A 17226-nucleotide genomic window follows, 5' to 3' on the forward strand; every position below is an offset into this window, starting at 1 on the left:
CTTTTTTATTTATTTATTTTCAAAGTAGCAAGTCTCTTAAATCAGAATGGAGCAAATGCATTTGGAAAGTTGAGATGACTCTAAACAGCAAGATTCCTTACTGCATTAGTTATCTCAGCTGATCACTTATTTATGATGCTATAAAAATCCAGATGCCTTCGATACTGATTGTTAGATATTTGCAGAAAGGCAGCTAAAATAATTTTTCACGGATTCTCATTTTGACAACTTTATTTTGAATTGAAAATCTACGATGATTCAATAATCATTGTGTTGAGAGGGGTTTTTTGTTTTATTTTGTTTTCTTTTTTTCCCCCCAATATTAGCAATGAATTCAGCTTTCATGGTCAGTTGTAAACCCTATTCAGCTTATTGGAAATTCTAGACGTATAGCGGAAAACGAAGATTAATAAATAAATAGAACTTTGAAAATTAAGACCCTGCAAATCTGTGATAATGTATTTTGGTATTTGGTGGTTTTCCTAATCATTTTAGGATGAAACCCTGAAGGCAGGACTGAAAGAACATGTTGACCTAATTAGAGATCTTCTGAGACACTGGTGCGGGTAACAGAAGAACTTGCAGGATAAATAAAACCTAAATAAAATAAATTTATGTGATCACATAAGGCAGAAGAGATAAATTAAACCTCAAGAACAGAAAGAGGGATGAAGAGGTTTATATGCTTCTACATTTTCCAGAAGATAGTTTATTTAGAACTATAATGATAACCCTCTAGGGTTTTTGAATGTATGATAATTTACTATGGGTGTTATTTTGATACATCAATAAAATATGACTATTTCTTATTGATAAAAGACCACATGGTTCTTTGAAAATATTGTGAGGACATAAGAAGATAAAGAATTGAAACCAAACAAATTAGTAATTCTCTGAATGCAGAGATATAAGGAAGAGTCCCCAAGCAATAGTCAGTTATGACAACTTTAAAACTTGAATAGAAAAGCTTTTCATTCACTAACTATTATTTGACATTCACTAAGAGCTAATTAAATTCTTGTGAAAATTTCTGGTCCCAGGATATAAATGGCAAGAATCCATTGCATTTTCTTGATGTGTACATATCAAAAGGAGTATAAGATGGCATAGAGGTAATCTTTCTGCCTTTTTCTTTTATATCTCCAGATACCTTTGCTGATTCACTTCCTCCGCCCATTGCATGTAACTTTAGACAATTCTTTTCTCAAGTGAGAAAAGAAATAAGGACACTGGATCCAAATCTGTTGATGTTACCAGAATTACAACCTCATGCTTCCAGCCAGATGGAATAATGTCTACTGGACTATCATATTTCTACAAATTTAGCAAACCTGCCTAAAGTTACTAAAAACACACAAAGAGTAATTCTTTCTGGACATAAAATTGAGAGGAATTCACACTTGAAAAAAAAATAGTCAAAAACATTTTTAAAAACAGTAATAGCTATCAGGCCTTATTACCCCTAGAGTATATTTATGCTTTCTGTAATAAAGCACTAGTTGCTGTGGTGGGGCAGGGGGAGGGAAATGTCCAAAAAGCAGAGTTATATGTTACTTACAAAAAGCTAGCAGTAAAAGCTAAAAGCAGAATCTTTATTTTAGAAGTACTTACTATATGCAGCTCTAGGTAGTCACCCAGGCCAGAAGAACTGTCCACTCGCACCAATACAGCTTCTTTCTGAACAGTACTAAACCCTATGGCCAGTCTGTCTGCTCGTGTACTTGGCCGGTCATTAGGAGGCCACTTATACGTGATTTGTCCACCACCTTTGCTAAAGATATACGTTGTCCCAGCTGGAAAACAAAAACCAAAACCAATTAGTCCAAATATATCAGGGCATACTTTCCTATGTATTATTATGTTGACATATTAGTAAAGTATTAAATTTACAGCATGGCAATCATAAATAAATAAAATAAAATAATAAGAACAGAAACCAAAAACCTATGGCAAAGTGAATAAGCAAATAACAGATTATAATCATACATGTTAAAGTTTTTTTTTTAATATCAAGGCAGCTTCATTTTTAATACACTCATTAAATCTACCAGCAGGTGTTTCAGAACAAACGAGAGATTACTGCTTTTCCACAGAGTTGGACAAGCATGCAATGTAATGGGGTTTTCTTTCTCTCTGCCAGTTAGAAAAAAATAATATAGTAGAAAACATTGACTTTGGCTGCTTCAAAAAGGAGCAGAAACATGTATTAACTTGTGTCTGAAACAAGAGCTGCGTGTAGGTGTGACAGGGTCATACAGCACAGCAAAGCAAATTGCAAGCGTGCTACAAATCAACTTTTATGAAGAGAGGGCCTGTTCACATATGACAGATGATAACTAATGGATGAACGGCCATAAGACCAATAGTCATGTCAAGAAAATACAGATAATAGATCCCATCCATAGATGTCAGGTCTTACATAACACACGATATCTACTAGCTGTCAAACTATCCAGCTGCATAAAAAGATCCATTTTTTCCCAAAGCAAATGCTGGACTTACAACGATGAGAATAATGGCATAGCCTCATTTGCTAAGTGTTCAAACTTTACTTTATGATGGTGATATCAGTAAAGTATCCATCTTGCTTTAAAAAGAGCTTTGTTCAAATGAGTCTCCTAAACATCCAATGTGTTAAAGTCCTATTTCATTGTAGCACAGATATCCACCTCATTTAATGCAATAAAATTAATTGAGTCAGAAATTTTGGAAGAGACATGTAAAGATATACATAAAGGAGAATGAATCTTCCTCCATACTAAATGGGACCAGAGAAATATTTCTTTTATTATCCCAAGAATAGACTTTAAGGTATAATTTATAGAAGGGAGTGTAGCTTTCCAATAACAAAAGATGTTAGTATATATTTATTGTATACCTACTATGTGCCAATATGGTAAGGGAAGCAATAAGATTAAATATCAAAATTTGGCCTCAAAGTATCTTGAGTGTATGGAAATATAGCTTCTACCAAGAATAAGGGTTTATTAAAAGTTGAGTATACAGCTGTATATTTTCAAGGTATCTACATATTGCTCAGTTGCTCAGCGGTGGACGACTCTACAATCCCAATGACATGGCTCCTCTGTCCATAGAATTTTGCAGGCAAGAATACTAGAGTCAGTTGCCATTTCCTTCTCCAAAACGGTACACACAGAACATACCCTTAACTGTGGGTTTGAGCTGTGGGCTCTGGGAAAACAACTATAACAGACAACCTATGAGTGAATGTAAGTCGCTCAGTCATATCTGACTCTTTGCAACCCGCCAGGCTCCTTTGTCCAAGGAGTTCTCCAGGCAAGAATACTGGAGTGGGTAACCATGCCCTTCTCCAGAGGATTCCCAGCCCAGGGTTTGCAGGTAGATTCTTTACCATCTGAGCCACCAGGGAAGCCCCAAAGCACTGATGGGATATGAAGTCTTATTTTCTATGTGCGTGCATGCATGCTCAGTCATTTATGACCCCATAGACTATAGCCCGCCAGGCTCCTCTGTCCAAGGAATTCTCCAGGCAAGAATACTGGAGTGGGTTGCCATTTCCTCCTCCTGGGGATCTTCCCAACCAGGGATTGAACCCTGGTCTCCTGCACTGGCAGGCAGATTCTTTACCACTGCACCACCTGGGAAGCCCACATTAAATTTCTATGAACCAAAAATAAATAAATAAATTTCTGTGAACCAAATTTATCAATTTAATAAAGTTGACTTAGTGTCACATTTATATACATTTAATTAAATAGGTGATGATATAATTTTTTTCCTCTTTTTATATTTTGGGGTCAATTACTCTTGGCATTCTGTCCGAAACTTTTTCATAGGTCCTTGAGAAACTCCAAAGAACCCTACAATATGCCTGATGTGCCTGATTGATTAAATAGGCCTTGGTGTGTAGATCTGACCCAAGAAACATATCAGGATAATACTGTATAAAAGAAACAAAACAAAATCTTGTTAAACTGCAGTGGTAGAGGGACTATTCATTTTCTTGAGTACTAATGTATGAAAGCAGTTTCTCTGTCTCTCTCATGTGAGAATATGTAAGTTATGTCTGAAATGTACTAATCAGTGTGCAAATAAAGAAGATACAGGAAGGATATACATATTTGTATATCAGAAATGCCAGAGCCTTCTAGGCCCATTTATGTTATACATCATCAGAGGATTTTTTACCACAATATTAACAAGCAAGCACAATTTGATAAATATTCTTCTTCTTGGTAACTATTACAAATGATTAAGTATTAAATGCTTCTGAAAATCCTACATTGATAAAAACAGGACAAGAACATACAAAAGTAAAAGTTTCTTTAAAAAGAGAATGTGTTGGTGGCCTCTGTTATAGTACTTAATTGATTTTATTTTTCTCTTTTAATTAACTTTGTCCTCTAATGACTATATATTGCAAATTAAAAATATTCAAGTAGAGATGTTACTTAACAATATAAAACAAATCTAAGGACTCAGATGTTTTCCAGAATCATCAGAATAAGGGAGTCTGGCAAAGCAACAATATCATACATTATATGATCATTTTTAACATTAAAAACCACTTTCACAACAATTTTTTTTCATTTTCTCTTTACTTCTGTATGGGAAGTAGGGCAAGCATTACTCCCACAACACATCTGAGAAAATTCAGTCATAAGGATTAACTTGTTAACTAAAGTTGCAAACTTGGAAGAGCTAGTAGAAATCTAGTATCCAGATTCTACTCCTGTATTTTTTTTTAACAGAAATGTTTCTGTTACCATAACAAGACTGTCAAGAAAAAGTTAATTGGATATGTCAGTCTGAATTTATCAAGGCCAACTGCTCTCATATTCGAATGTCTCATATCCATAAAGTGACATTTGCACCTCAGGATCGTAGACTGTCCTTTCACCTCACAATGCTTTTAAAGAAAGAAAAAAATAAATAACATGTAAATGTGAAATGACAGAACATTTAATGTATGTAGATTAACATTTAGTTTAGGGTACACTTCCCAAACTTGTGGAACTATGAAAGTTTCCAGTTGCTCAGTTGCAGAACTTGAGGATAATAATTTAAAGGTTTATATTTTCAGTAAGATAAATGCAAATATCATTACTCAAGATTTGATTTTATCTCATATTTCAAAATTTTCCAATAAGTGTTAAGCCTAGGCAACTAGCATGCCAGTAGCTACTCTGTCTTCCTTATAGTGACTTTCTAATTTTTCAAGTTTTGCCAAAACCAAGCAGAAACAAGTGTACTACCATGTGCCAAATATGCAATTATTTCTAGCGCCCTCTTTCCTCAGATATATCTGAAAATCAATCTCTATCCTTTTTTTCTTCTATATGCACAATAGTGCATTGTAATGTACTCATCAGCACAATTCTATAATAAGTGAGAGACTCAGATGCCCCGCTCCCAACACAACTCTCTACACATTCCTCTATAAGCATCTTGGTTTAAAACAAAACAAAACAAAACAAAAAACCCACTTTGCATCAAACTCTATGTTCTCAAGAATCTACGTTCTTAACGTCCTCCTTTCATCAAGATAGAAAATTACATTATACTCTATTTTGGTGACCTTAAAAATATGAGCATACTCCCGCAATAAAATATAGTCGACTAACATGTCAAAACCTACTTCATTTAACATGCATCTTTCTGAACCAAGGATATGAGGTATACTGTAGCAGAAGAGATCAGAAATTAAGAAGTTTTGGACTCAGACAGACCTGGGTGCGAATTCCAACTGTATCATTTACCAGTTCCTGACATTGACTGTTTTTATTCTCTTTAATTCTTGGGTTTCCTATCCTTGGGCATATTAACACTGCCTCATAGAGTTTCTGTCAGGAATAAATGAAACATCGCACAGTAAAACCTCGGTCCAATTCCTGGCATATGGTAAATACTCAATACACTTTAAAGAGAATGGATAATGTATGCGTGCGTGTGCTCTGCTGTGGGTGTGTGCTCAGTAGCATCTGACTCTTTGCGACCCTTTGGACTGTAACCCGCCAGGCTCCTCTGTCCATGGGATTTTTCAGGCAAGAAAACTGGAGTGAGTTGCCATTTCCTTCTCCAGGGGAACTTCCTAACCCAGGGATCGACCTCGCTCCTCTTGTGTCTCTGCATTGCAGGCAGATTCTCTACCCACTAAGTTATCAGGGAAGCCCCATGTGTGTATTGAAATGAAGTGAAGTCGCTCAGTTGTGTCTGACTCTTTGCAAGCCCCATGGACTTCTTTGCGACAGTTCATGGAATTCTCCAGGCCAGAATACTGGAGTGGGTAGCCGTACCCTTCTCCAGGGGATCTTCTCATCGTAGGGATTGAACCCAGCTCTCCACATTGCAGGCAGATTCTTTACCATCTGAGCCACTAGGGAAGATATGTATGTTGACAATTTTAAATAACCAACATTGAAACATTGTTGTTTTAAGAGTCTTTAGAAATGTTTGATTCATTTCAAAATTGTGTCAAACCAAATGCCTTTTAAGAAATGGCTTTCCTACATCCTGGTTTTTATTACACTTTTTAGTATTTTATTCCTTAGATTAGCACTTTTGTCACATAAACCCAGTCCATTATTATTTACATTTACTCATAGCTGACAAAGGGAAGGATATTAAATTGCATCATTTTCATGAGAAAAAAAAATATTAGTTCATTGCCATAAAACATCTAGCATGGTAAGATTTATAGCACGACACAAAAATTCGCTTTGTTAAAGGAGGAAGCTATGCAAGATGAACTGCCATTTAGCTACATTTTTAAAAATTTTACTTTATAGGAACATGTTTTACTTTATTATATAAGTAAATTCAATGCACAGCAACAGTACATCTTAATCACAGTTCCAAGAGTTTTATCAACACAGAGAAGAACTTGGAGGAATGTGGTACATTTCTTATTTATGCGTGTTTCTATATGGCAAGCACTAGCACATCAGTGCCATGACTAATAATGGATTTATTGAAAATTAATCCTGACATCCATCACATCACTAAATGTATAGGTGACTCAAACTTAAAGTGGTTTTCAGCAATCCTCACATTTAAGCTATAGAGTAAGTCTATATTACTCATTCTAAATTCATTAACAAAGCTGGCTTAACCAGATACAAATTTAGTAGTGTCAACATACTTTACACTGCAATAAACGTCTGTAAAAATTATACATGCGCTCTTACTTCTAATGTTTGAACTGCCTGTGATGTTATAATAAATGTATTTTTAGATTTTTACTTAATATCTATTTACATCAAGGGTCTCTCCCCTCCTTTTTCTTTCCAACCATCTCTACGTTAGCCTTATTTCTGCAAGTGCTAATACACTCCCTCCAACAGACTGAACCTTTCTGAAGAAGAAAACCAATCAGCATGTACAGTTCTGCTTGATTATTGGTTGCCTTGGATCCTTGGAACATGAACAATAATATAATTAACTTCAGAATAGATTAGCTTCTAACTCATAACATAAGTATATGAATAAAATGTCCTTTTCTGAAAGCCTATAATTCTTTCAATGTCATCATGTAACCAACATGAAATATTCAGGCCATTATGATTCTATTAAATGTAACAGGGACATAACACTTTTTTCCAGTGAAACTCTGCCAGGCAGTCAGATGGAAATTTAAAGTAAAACAGTTATAAATAAGGGGAGCTTTTATTTCTCCTACAATCTTGTCAAGACTGTTGCTTAATATCAATTTCTTAAACAATTTCTACCTATATGGAGCCATTATTCTGAATAAAGTTCACAGAAAACAAAAACAATAAGAAGACCACCTTGTATTAAAAAAATAGGTCTAAAACTTGTAAAACAAATAGATGAATAAATCTGAACAATCTTACTTGTATTCTAAAGCAACAATTTCTGTCTACATTAATGTAAATTCTTTGCAAGATCACAAAGAATTAAGTTGTGAGCACTATAAATTCCTAACTCTTAAAATTTCATATAAGAGCCTTAAAAATCAGGAAAGGTGGGCACTATATTAGGAGAGATGACTGGAATCAGAGTAACAGGAGTTTCTACCTATAATATGTAATCAACTCTAAATCTAAAAAGTAATAACACAAATTACCAATATTGAGAATAAGAGACAGCCCTCAATGCTACAGATCTAAGGATGAAAAAACGTTAGGAAAGAAAGGAAACTAAAGACTATATATATCACAATTTGAGACTCCTGATGGAAGATGCAGACTTGGTAGAAATAACAAATACATTACAACTAGCTAAAGAGACTAGAAAATAAGACAAGGTTTTTACCCATACATCTTTGAGAAAAAGAGCAGGTAAGTCTTCAATGAAAAACAGGGCAAGAAACATGACATGTCACTGAAATGGCTTAGATACTGGCCTCGTAGCCTGAATCAGAGCAAAGAAAAGAAAGTAAACAAGAGTTTAGATAATTCCCAAAGAACCAAAGCCTTAAGAAAGTAACTCATGATGACATTTCAGATAGAAGGAGCATTGATATGGCACACTGCAAGGTCCATCAGAACCCTAGACCTTGGGAATTAAGGACATTTATTGAATTAAAAAAAAGTTTTTTGAACATCTATTAAATTGAATGTAAGCTGACAAAACTGAGCACCCTGCTTCAAAAATTTTGTTAGCGTGTCATTGTATTGACTCACTACACACACACACACACACACACACACACACATACACACACACACACACAGGGCTTCATTAAAAACTCATCATGAACTTGGTTCAAACTTTTTCTCAAAGATTCTTGAGCCCCATGAAATCAGGAGTTAGATTCTCAGGGTCCATGAGGACTCATCAGGCATTAAAAACTAATGTCTCCCAAAGTTTCAATGGGATCAGACAAGCCTGAACCACTCAAACTCCACAGCAGACCTATGAGTCGTGAAAGAAAAGAATCATTGCCACTAAGCCAGACCATATGAGTTTTAGCGTGGGTCCAGTCAAGGTACCATTTTAAAAAGAAAAATGGCTTGAGCTTGTTAGTTGCTCAGTTGTGTCCAACTCATTGTGACCCCATGGACTGTAGCTTGCCAGGTTCTGCTGTCCATGGGATTTCCCAGGCAGGAATACTGGAGTGGGTGGCCATTTCCTTCTCCATGGGGTCATCCTGACCCAGGGATCGAACCTGGGTCTCCTGCATTGTAAGCAGATTCTTTACTGTCTGAGCCACCAGGGAATTTTATTCTATAAGAAATTTTAAACAAGTTAAAACTCAAGAAAATGGAATAGCAAAAAACTATCATGACTTCTATATGCTTAGTAATCACTTCTCTTAAAGGTAATTTCAATAGCAACTGTGCACTTCAATGACAAAGTAGTGAAGTTTCCCCTTTGCCTATTTGGCCCAAAACTTTTCTCTAATAAAAGCCTTTTAAAATAAATATACTGTATTTTTCTGTAATAAAAATTCTATATTCCTGTGATCTTGGAAAGGATAATATATGTATAAGTGTATCATATATAGTTTTCATTTTGGTATTTGACATTTTCATATTTTGACATTTATGGAAAGAATATGCTATATGGAAAAAAGTATTCAATCTTTGGAAAAACAAGTGCACTCTTCTTAATAAATGAAATAATTCTCAAGTGGATTCAGGGCTGATCTACCTTGTTCATATCCTAGATATTTGTTCAGGGATATCACAAAAAGCTGCACAGACTGCGCACTGCACAATCAAAAAGGCAGTGTTAACATACATGCAACATGAATGGTGTGCAAAGTTGAGACTACGTAAATAGCCACTGATGTCAAATGTAGTCATTTAAATAAGTCATTCTCTTTCTCTATCTTATAAGGAAATTAATCAAAATAAGAAACATTCCCAAGCTGACCTATCTCTTGGTTGTCTAATATGTGAAAGGAGCTAGGAATATAAACCTGAAAACATACAGCCCTTTTCCCCAAACAGGAAGGATCTGTGAATTAGAGATAAATATCAGGACAAGAGTTTATGAGAGATATCAGGAAAATGGTATTCAGCCACATCATTATCTATGCTGGATTTTTTGTTTAACAATCTTAGAAAAGAAGACAATGTTAAAGGCACTGATTAATGGTAACAATAAAAACAGCAGAAAAATTATTAACAAGAACAATTATATCTATATTTTCTTTTCAGATCAAAGTCATATAACTATTTCAAATATTCACTTGAAATAATGTTTAGTGAATATTATTACTAAATTTATACAGCAACCAACAAGTAATACTTCATTTCGTGTTTTTTTTGCAATATACTTTCCTTAGAAATTACTCATTATTTCCCTCTCTAAACATGCTATGTAGAAAATACTCCCTCCAGGAAGAATTGAGTTGAATAGTTTTAACTGCCCAGAGAGACAAGCTTGTTCCGAGATCAAATTCAAAGTCTTGGAATCTTTTAAAAGGCTCCCGGCATCTAAGTTATCTGGCTGAGAAGAAAAACAAGTAAATGGTAGACCTTCTGCCAATCAAATTAGAAAAAAAAAAATCATAAAGATAGCAAAGTGATCTAGAGTTAAAAATAAAACTAAGCAAAGCAATCTCACAACCAATAACCCTAAGAACATCAAAGGTTTATGTCTTTCCTTCTGAAACTAGACTCCCTCAAGCAGTAAGTGAACTTTATTAAAAAGTCTCTGACAAGTAATTCAGTAATCAATTTGCATTAGGACTACAGGCAGCAAGGAAGGAGGGAAAAAAAATCATACCTTCTGCTCCCTTAAGAAAACTCTCATTTTAAAAAACATATAATAAGCTGTGAATGTTCCTAATAAATTCTTTACATTATTAGCCAGTAAGTAAAGGTTGCAAATGCCTAGTGATGGACTTCAGTTTACTTTTCATAAATTAATTGTCAAAATGGCTTTCAGAGTTAAGAATTTACTAGAATCATGGTGTAAAAAACATCACAGGGTAAAAACAACTGACATGAACACAGACTTAATGCTAAAGTGCTCTTGGAGAAGACAAAGGGAAACTTTCCTTTTACAAATGACAAAATAGAGGCCCAGAGGAATCAAATGGCTTCTTAATCTTACAAAGATTCTTGGGGACTGTACCCGACTCTATTCCTAATGCACAATTAAGAGCTAAGACTAAATGACTGCTTCTTGTTTAGATAAAGAAGCTAAAATTCACAAGTCAAGGTGTCACTTCAGTCATCTCTAGAGGTTTTTCTAATGATGTTTCCTTGGTCTGGTTTTGGTAGACTCAAAGTTTCTGAAATGGCACTTAGCAGAAATGATTCGTTCATATTCTGACATTTTCAGTGTCTAGCCTGAACTTTAAAAGGCGTGGAGCCTTTGGAAATCTTTATTGCCAGCATCCTGCCTCAGAAGTCATCTCAGCTTTGGCTTGTTCAATGCTTCCAAAATGCTGAACAGAGATGCAGAAGCCAAATCTTTATCATTAATACTATAATTACTTTTATTCCATACCAGATAGGCCTGACAGCTTTTGTGCCCTTTCCTGACACCATTTCCTGCCCTTAAAAGCAGAATTCATTCCTGAACACAAAACTGGATGTGGTTATTCTGAACTACTTTGAGGCCCCTATATCAATAATAAATTCATAATACCCCAATCTCCTCCTGTCTCCAATCTTTCCCAGCATCAGAGTCTTTTCCAATGAGTTGGCTCTTTGGATCAGGTAATCAAAGTATTGGAGCTTCAGCATTAGTCCTTCCAGTGAATATTCAGGGCTGATTTCCTTTAGGACTAACTGGTTTGAATTCCTTGCAGTCCAATAAGACCAATTAAATTATTTATTTGTAATTTTAAAGTAAAACTGGATAGAGTACTATTTGCTGATTCAGAAGTCACTCCAAACTAAACTCTATCACTTAGGCATGCACATGTGGTAGAATATACATTCTTCTCCCAAAGCGACTTTTACTTTTTCTGATTTATGCTTCTCTCCTGTACCTGGTTTTCTTTTCAGTCCTGCTTCCCATTCTCATTCCAGCCAAGGTGAATTCCCTCTCTTTACTATCTACAGAACTTGTCTTTAACTTGCACCCATTATATAATAAGTCAGAGTTGCCTTTTTTTGAAATTTCCATCTTTAAAAGTATGTATCCTAATGAAAGGGGTCTTGCTTTAATTCTTGTTATCCTCATCAGACTTAGGTCTTTTATTCATTTATTAATCATTAATAAGAACCTGAAATAATGCTTGAAACATGTAAGGACTGGTGATAGGATTATAAGCAACTTAAGGTTCCTGATTCTCAGATAAGTATAACAAATTCCATGCTTATATCCATTTCTAAGTAATCTGAGTAATTTTACCTGTCAAATACAGAAACTCAGATGAATAGATAACTTTCCTAGATTACCCTGATAATGAACACCAATCTCCATCTCATTCTGTCTGTGGAAAAAATAAATCATGAATAGTCATGAGACTCTTTAACCAGGTAATGATGACCCTTTTGAATCAGAACCAAGTCCCACAATTTTCTTGAATAACCCAGTCCAAGTTCTCCATATTTTATAATGAAGAGATGGATAAAATCTGCTAGTCCTTAAAATTTTATTCATCATCAGAGAAACCAAGGAGACAGCACCATAACCACAGTGATCAAAATTAACATCGCCAGCAAGGAGACATGTAATTTGGGTCCCCCAAATATGAAGTGCTGAGAAGGGCACAGCATCATTTCTATATGGCTTTTTGTCAAAAATGCATAGCTTCAACATATTCATAAGAAAGCACCCAAGAAACTCAAACTGAGGGACATTCTCCAAAATAACTGGCAGCATTCTTTTCAAAAGTCAAGGTTAGGAAAAAAAAAAAAAAGACTGAGGAATAGTCCCATATTGGAGGGAACTAAGGAGATATGACAGCTAGATGCATTGTGATGTTTTCACGTGTAGTAATTAGTATTAATATATACTGTAATTGTGACGAATATGAACCATCAAAGATGGGGAATAGTGGGCAACATGGGAGAGAAGTTTGTATCTCCTTTAACATAACAAGAAAAAAATACCTAGGTGAGATTCTTTAAGAAGTTGCCTAGAAAATTGAAAATTGAAATTAGTGAGGAGGTCATGAAAGTCTCTAACTCAAAACAAGGAGTTGGGATTTTTGACAAAATCAAAACACAGTGATGAAACAACAGCAGAAGGATGCTAGTGGAGAAAGAGAACACAAAAGCAATACAACAGTATAATTCAAAAATATAAACATCCATATATTCAATAAAAATTTAAGTATTTGCTACGTATAGAGCACCATGCTAGATACTGGAAAGGACAGAAAGGTATGTGTTAAAGCTGTAGGATCCAGTTTTTCAAAAACTACCCTTTCCGGCAGTTGTGATTTCCCGAGTTTTTCTTTTGTATTTCCATTCTTTCAGCAGTTGTTCAGATTGCATCACCATCAATCTAAAATGTAATAAATACTCATCCTTACTGATTCAATATTTTCCTGCCTCTCCCTAATTTAAATTTACTATACAAACTAACATTAGATTCATTTTGTTTTGAAATGGTCTCTGAAATCACTCCTCTATTCAAAGACCTTCAAGGATCAAACGACTATCAGTTTAAATGAAAAACCCTATAACTGTGAACATCCTCCACACAAGCCAATCCTCTACATCAGTCAAACTGGAGAAGTCACTCGGTCTCCTGAAATACCCCCAAATTCTTTTCAGAAAAGATAAAATTTAATATAGTTCTGGAAAAATAAAAGCAAATGTATTTTTGTGGGTAGAGTTTTCATGAGAAAAGTCACAAAGGCACAAAACAGGTTCCAGAGAGATGGAGTAGATCCACTTACATTAATGACATCATCTTTTTTCAGAAGATATATTTTTAGGCACTATTATTTCCTATCTCTTTGTCTCCTGAAGTAAATCTCTAGATAAATACAGAGTACGAATCAGATAGTGGAATTTAGGACTGTTCAAGGTCAGTGCTAAAAGAGATTAGATCAGTTCTAGCAGTTTAGAATATTCATAATTCTATGAAATGCAAATTTCCTTTAACAAAGAGTCACATAGCTTCACAAATTTAGAAAAATGGGATATTACTGTCATTGAGATAAATTGTATTTAATAAGAAGTGTCTTGGTGATATCTACTATTTATCCTGAATCTTCTCATTTCATCTTTATCAAAAATGAAACCACTTCTCATTTTCTTAAATTAGTCTGTCTATGCTTAGTAGAAAAAGCAACAATTCCAGCAACCTAAATTAAAATATAATTTTTTTGTTCATTTGTTTATTCATTCTTCATCTCAGACTCTTTGAAACAGCTTAGTGAAGATGCCAATAATAATAAATATCAGTCAGTTCTAGAGGTATCAACCCACCTATTTTCATAGTAATAATTACAAGAAGCAAAAAATTGGGAAATTAGACCACTTACATTGACAAACAATTTTTGGTATTTGAAAGATTTAAAATCCAAAGATGGACTTTTTTTTTTAACCTATGAAGATTTGTCCAATGGAACTTAACACAGGAAATGAATTTTGAAAGTGATGGAAAAGCAAAAAAAAAAAAAAAGTTCTCTACAGAGATCTATTTCACCACTCATGTGAAGATATATAACTATGTGTGAGAGTCATTTTTGAAGTTGAAATGACTGAAACATTAGAGAGTGGATTAAAGTGTCAAATCACCCCCAGGGCAGGGAAGTGTCAAATTTTTCTTCTTTTATGTTAGTCTTCCTAGACTAAAATTACAAGGTGGTTCCAATCTGAACCTCAGATCCTTGAATACTCAGGTCCCCAAACTCAAAAGACCCTCAGGTTTGAAATATAAGTCTTTGAGCTCTACAGTCTTCAAATAGCATGTCTGAAAAAGGTTGAAAAAGAGCTATAAGACAAAGAAGATAGGGCACTGTTAAGGGATAAAATAGGCTTCAAGCTTAAAAACAACCATATATAGGTCTGTCCTTAAAATTTTAATTTGTTTTCCATTGGTTATTGTATTGAAATGAAGTTTGCTATGCCATCTGTCTTTAAAGTCTTTTAAGTTAAATTTAATGATTCTTGTGGGGAAAAGAGGCCAATTCAGTATAATCTGCTTACTATTAATCACTAATTAAAATTAATTATTAACAATGTGATAATTTTTCCTTGACTATTCTAAATCATTAATCAAAAAATGAGATGAGTTTCAGTTTCTTCTTTGGTATATTGAAGTGATAGTTCTATGACTTTTGGGTAGATGTTGCTGAAGTGAAGATTTTAGTCAGATTTGTAACAATAATGCCATCTAAAAGCTGCATTTAACCAAGAGAGCAGTATTTTTGGAACAGCAGGCAGTATAAAAGTGCTTTGTGAATATTAACATATTCCAGCAAATTAGTTTGCACTCATTATCATAAGCAATTACTTACTGTTTAGATGCAGCTCATATTAAATTGGCAAGCAATTTGCAAGAATTAAAACATAACATAGAGAGCTTTCTGAAAATTCAACAATATACTGAGACAAATGATGCTACTAGGTTCACAGACCATGTACCAAACAAGGTTACCTATTAAACATATTTAGCATTAAAATAATAGTTAGTTGACTACATGGGCTTTGTAATGCAAGATAATTTTGTAACTATTGTTTGGAATGCTATCAATGCAATTATGCATATCAGAGCCTAGAAGACATTTTTAAAAAAGGCTGAAGAGAAAGTGGGAAGCTTTTGTTTTCTGAGAAGGAACTTGCTGTCAGTTTGACTAAATTTTGGTAGTTTAATAACCCATTACATTGTCTTAAGTTATTTGGGACTACTTAATCTTCCCCTTAAAGAAGTTCTGTCATCTTGATCTTTCTCTCCAATTATATCTGTGGTGAAGACTGCTGCTGTTCACCACTATTCATTTCAATATCTTTAATAATAGAACTCGAAGCTGGGCATACAGTTAAAATGTATAAACTGAGCATACAGCTGTCCAGCTATAGCCTACATTTCCCATTCACCTTTGCAGCTTGATGGGGCTATATGACTATATTCTGGCCAATGACACTGGAGCAAAAATGATGTGTGACTCTTCCAGTTATGGGCTTGAAAGTTACCTGCACTTTACTGGTAGGTCCCTCTCTCTTTATGCTGAGTGATAACCAAAAACTAGAACTTTCCTAGTGGCTCAGATGGTAAAGAATCTGCCTGCAATGCAGGAAACCTGGGTTTAATCCCTGGGTCAGGAAGATCCCCTGGAGAAGGGACTGGCTACCCACTCCATTATTCTTGCCTGGAGAATCCCATGGACTGAGGAGCCTGTTGGGCTACAGTCCATGGGGTCACAAAGAGTCAGACACAACTGAGTGACAAACACTTAACCAAAAACTGAGCCAGCTGCCTTAGAACTAGAGATGGAAGATCCTATGTGACGAGCGTGAAAAAGGAAAGGAGGGGAAAAAAAAAACAACTTACATTTTGTTCATACCTATGTATTATGGAGGCATGAACATTTTTACAGCAAAGGGTGTTTATAATAGACTTTAAGACAAAATGACAAAACATTTCTAAGTACTTTTTTGTATTCACGACAGTCAAATAAATGATAGGGAAATTGTAATTATCTATGTTTTAAAAATTTAAAAGAAATTGGTGTTCACGATGTAAAGTGATTTGTCCATGGTCACATAGTAATGTGAAACTTTTCTTATCAAAACATTCTGCAAGGCTAGTAACAAACTATTACCCTTTTTTATAGTTATCCAAGGTTACTCACCCAGGCAGATTCAGTGGGGGTGAGGGTGGGAGGTGGGGGGAAGGGACCATATGTTTTCCTGAATCTACCCCATTCCCAAATTTTCTCCCTGACAAAATCAGAATGGCATCTATTGCAAAACATATTAAAGAATGTGGTCTGTAACCCTGAAGCAAAGTGAAAAAAACTGACCAGCACTGACTCCATTTGCTCGAATATAGAGCATTTACTTTAGGAAATTTGTAATTGTGAATTCTTCCTCTGCCTCTTTGAGATGTCAAACTTCTTCCAGCTTCTTGATAGTCTTATAACTTAGGCCTGTCTTTCTTAAGCGCCTAGGAGCTATCTCTTTGAAATATAATCTTTAGGAAAGACAGTGTCCCTCTGTCCCAGTCTCTGTGGAAAGGAAGAAGCCAACCTTGGATAAGCACCGATTAGCAAGCATCAGGACTTAATTACCTTGAGCAACCTTCCTCTCCCACCTCCAGTGTCCACCAGCATTTCACCACTGCTCACTCCAGCACTTAAAAAGTCTCCAGTCTTGTTTCAGAAGAGTTGCCTTCAATCTCTCCCCCTTTCTCAAC

The 17226-nt window shown here is 35.0% G+C and overlaps 1 protein-coding gene across 19 annotated transcripts in view; it reads right to left on the minus strand.

The window, feature by feature from the left end:
* NRXN1 (neurexin 1) overlaps positions 1 to 17226 on the minus strand; it is a 1211037-nt gene that overhangs the window by 355673 nt on the left and 838138 nt on the right. For all 19 annotated transcript variants that reach the window (XM_040224802.1, XM_040224806.1, XM_040224800.1 and 16 more), the window contains one exon: positions 1612 to 1793. In XM_040224802.1, the coding sequence (XP_040080736.1) occupies positions 1612 to 1793 (182 nt within the window). The remainder of the gene's footprint in view (positions 1 to 1611; positions 1794 to 17226) is intronic.

This window comes from Oryx dammah, unplaced genomic scaffold (genome assembly GCF_014754425.2).
Source record: "Oryx dammah isolate SB20612 unplaced genomic scaffold, SCBI_Odam_1.1 HiC_scaffold_25, whole genome shotgun sequence".
NCBI lineage: Eukaryota > Metazoa > Chordata > Mammalia > Artiodactyla > Bovidae > Oryx > Oryx dammah.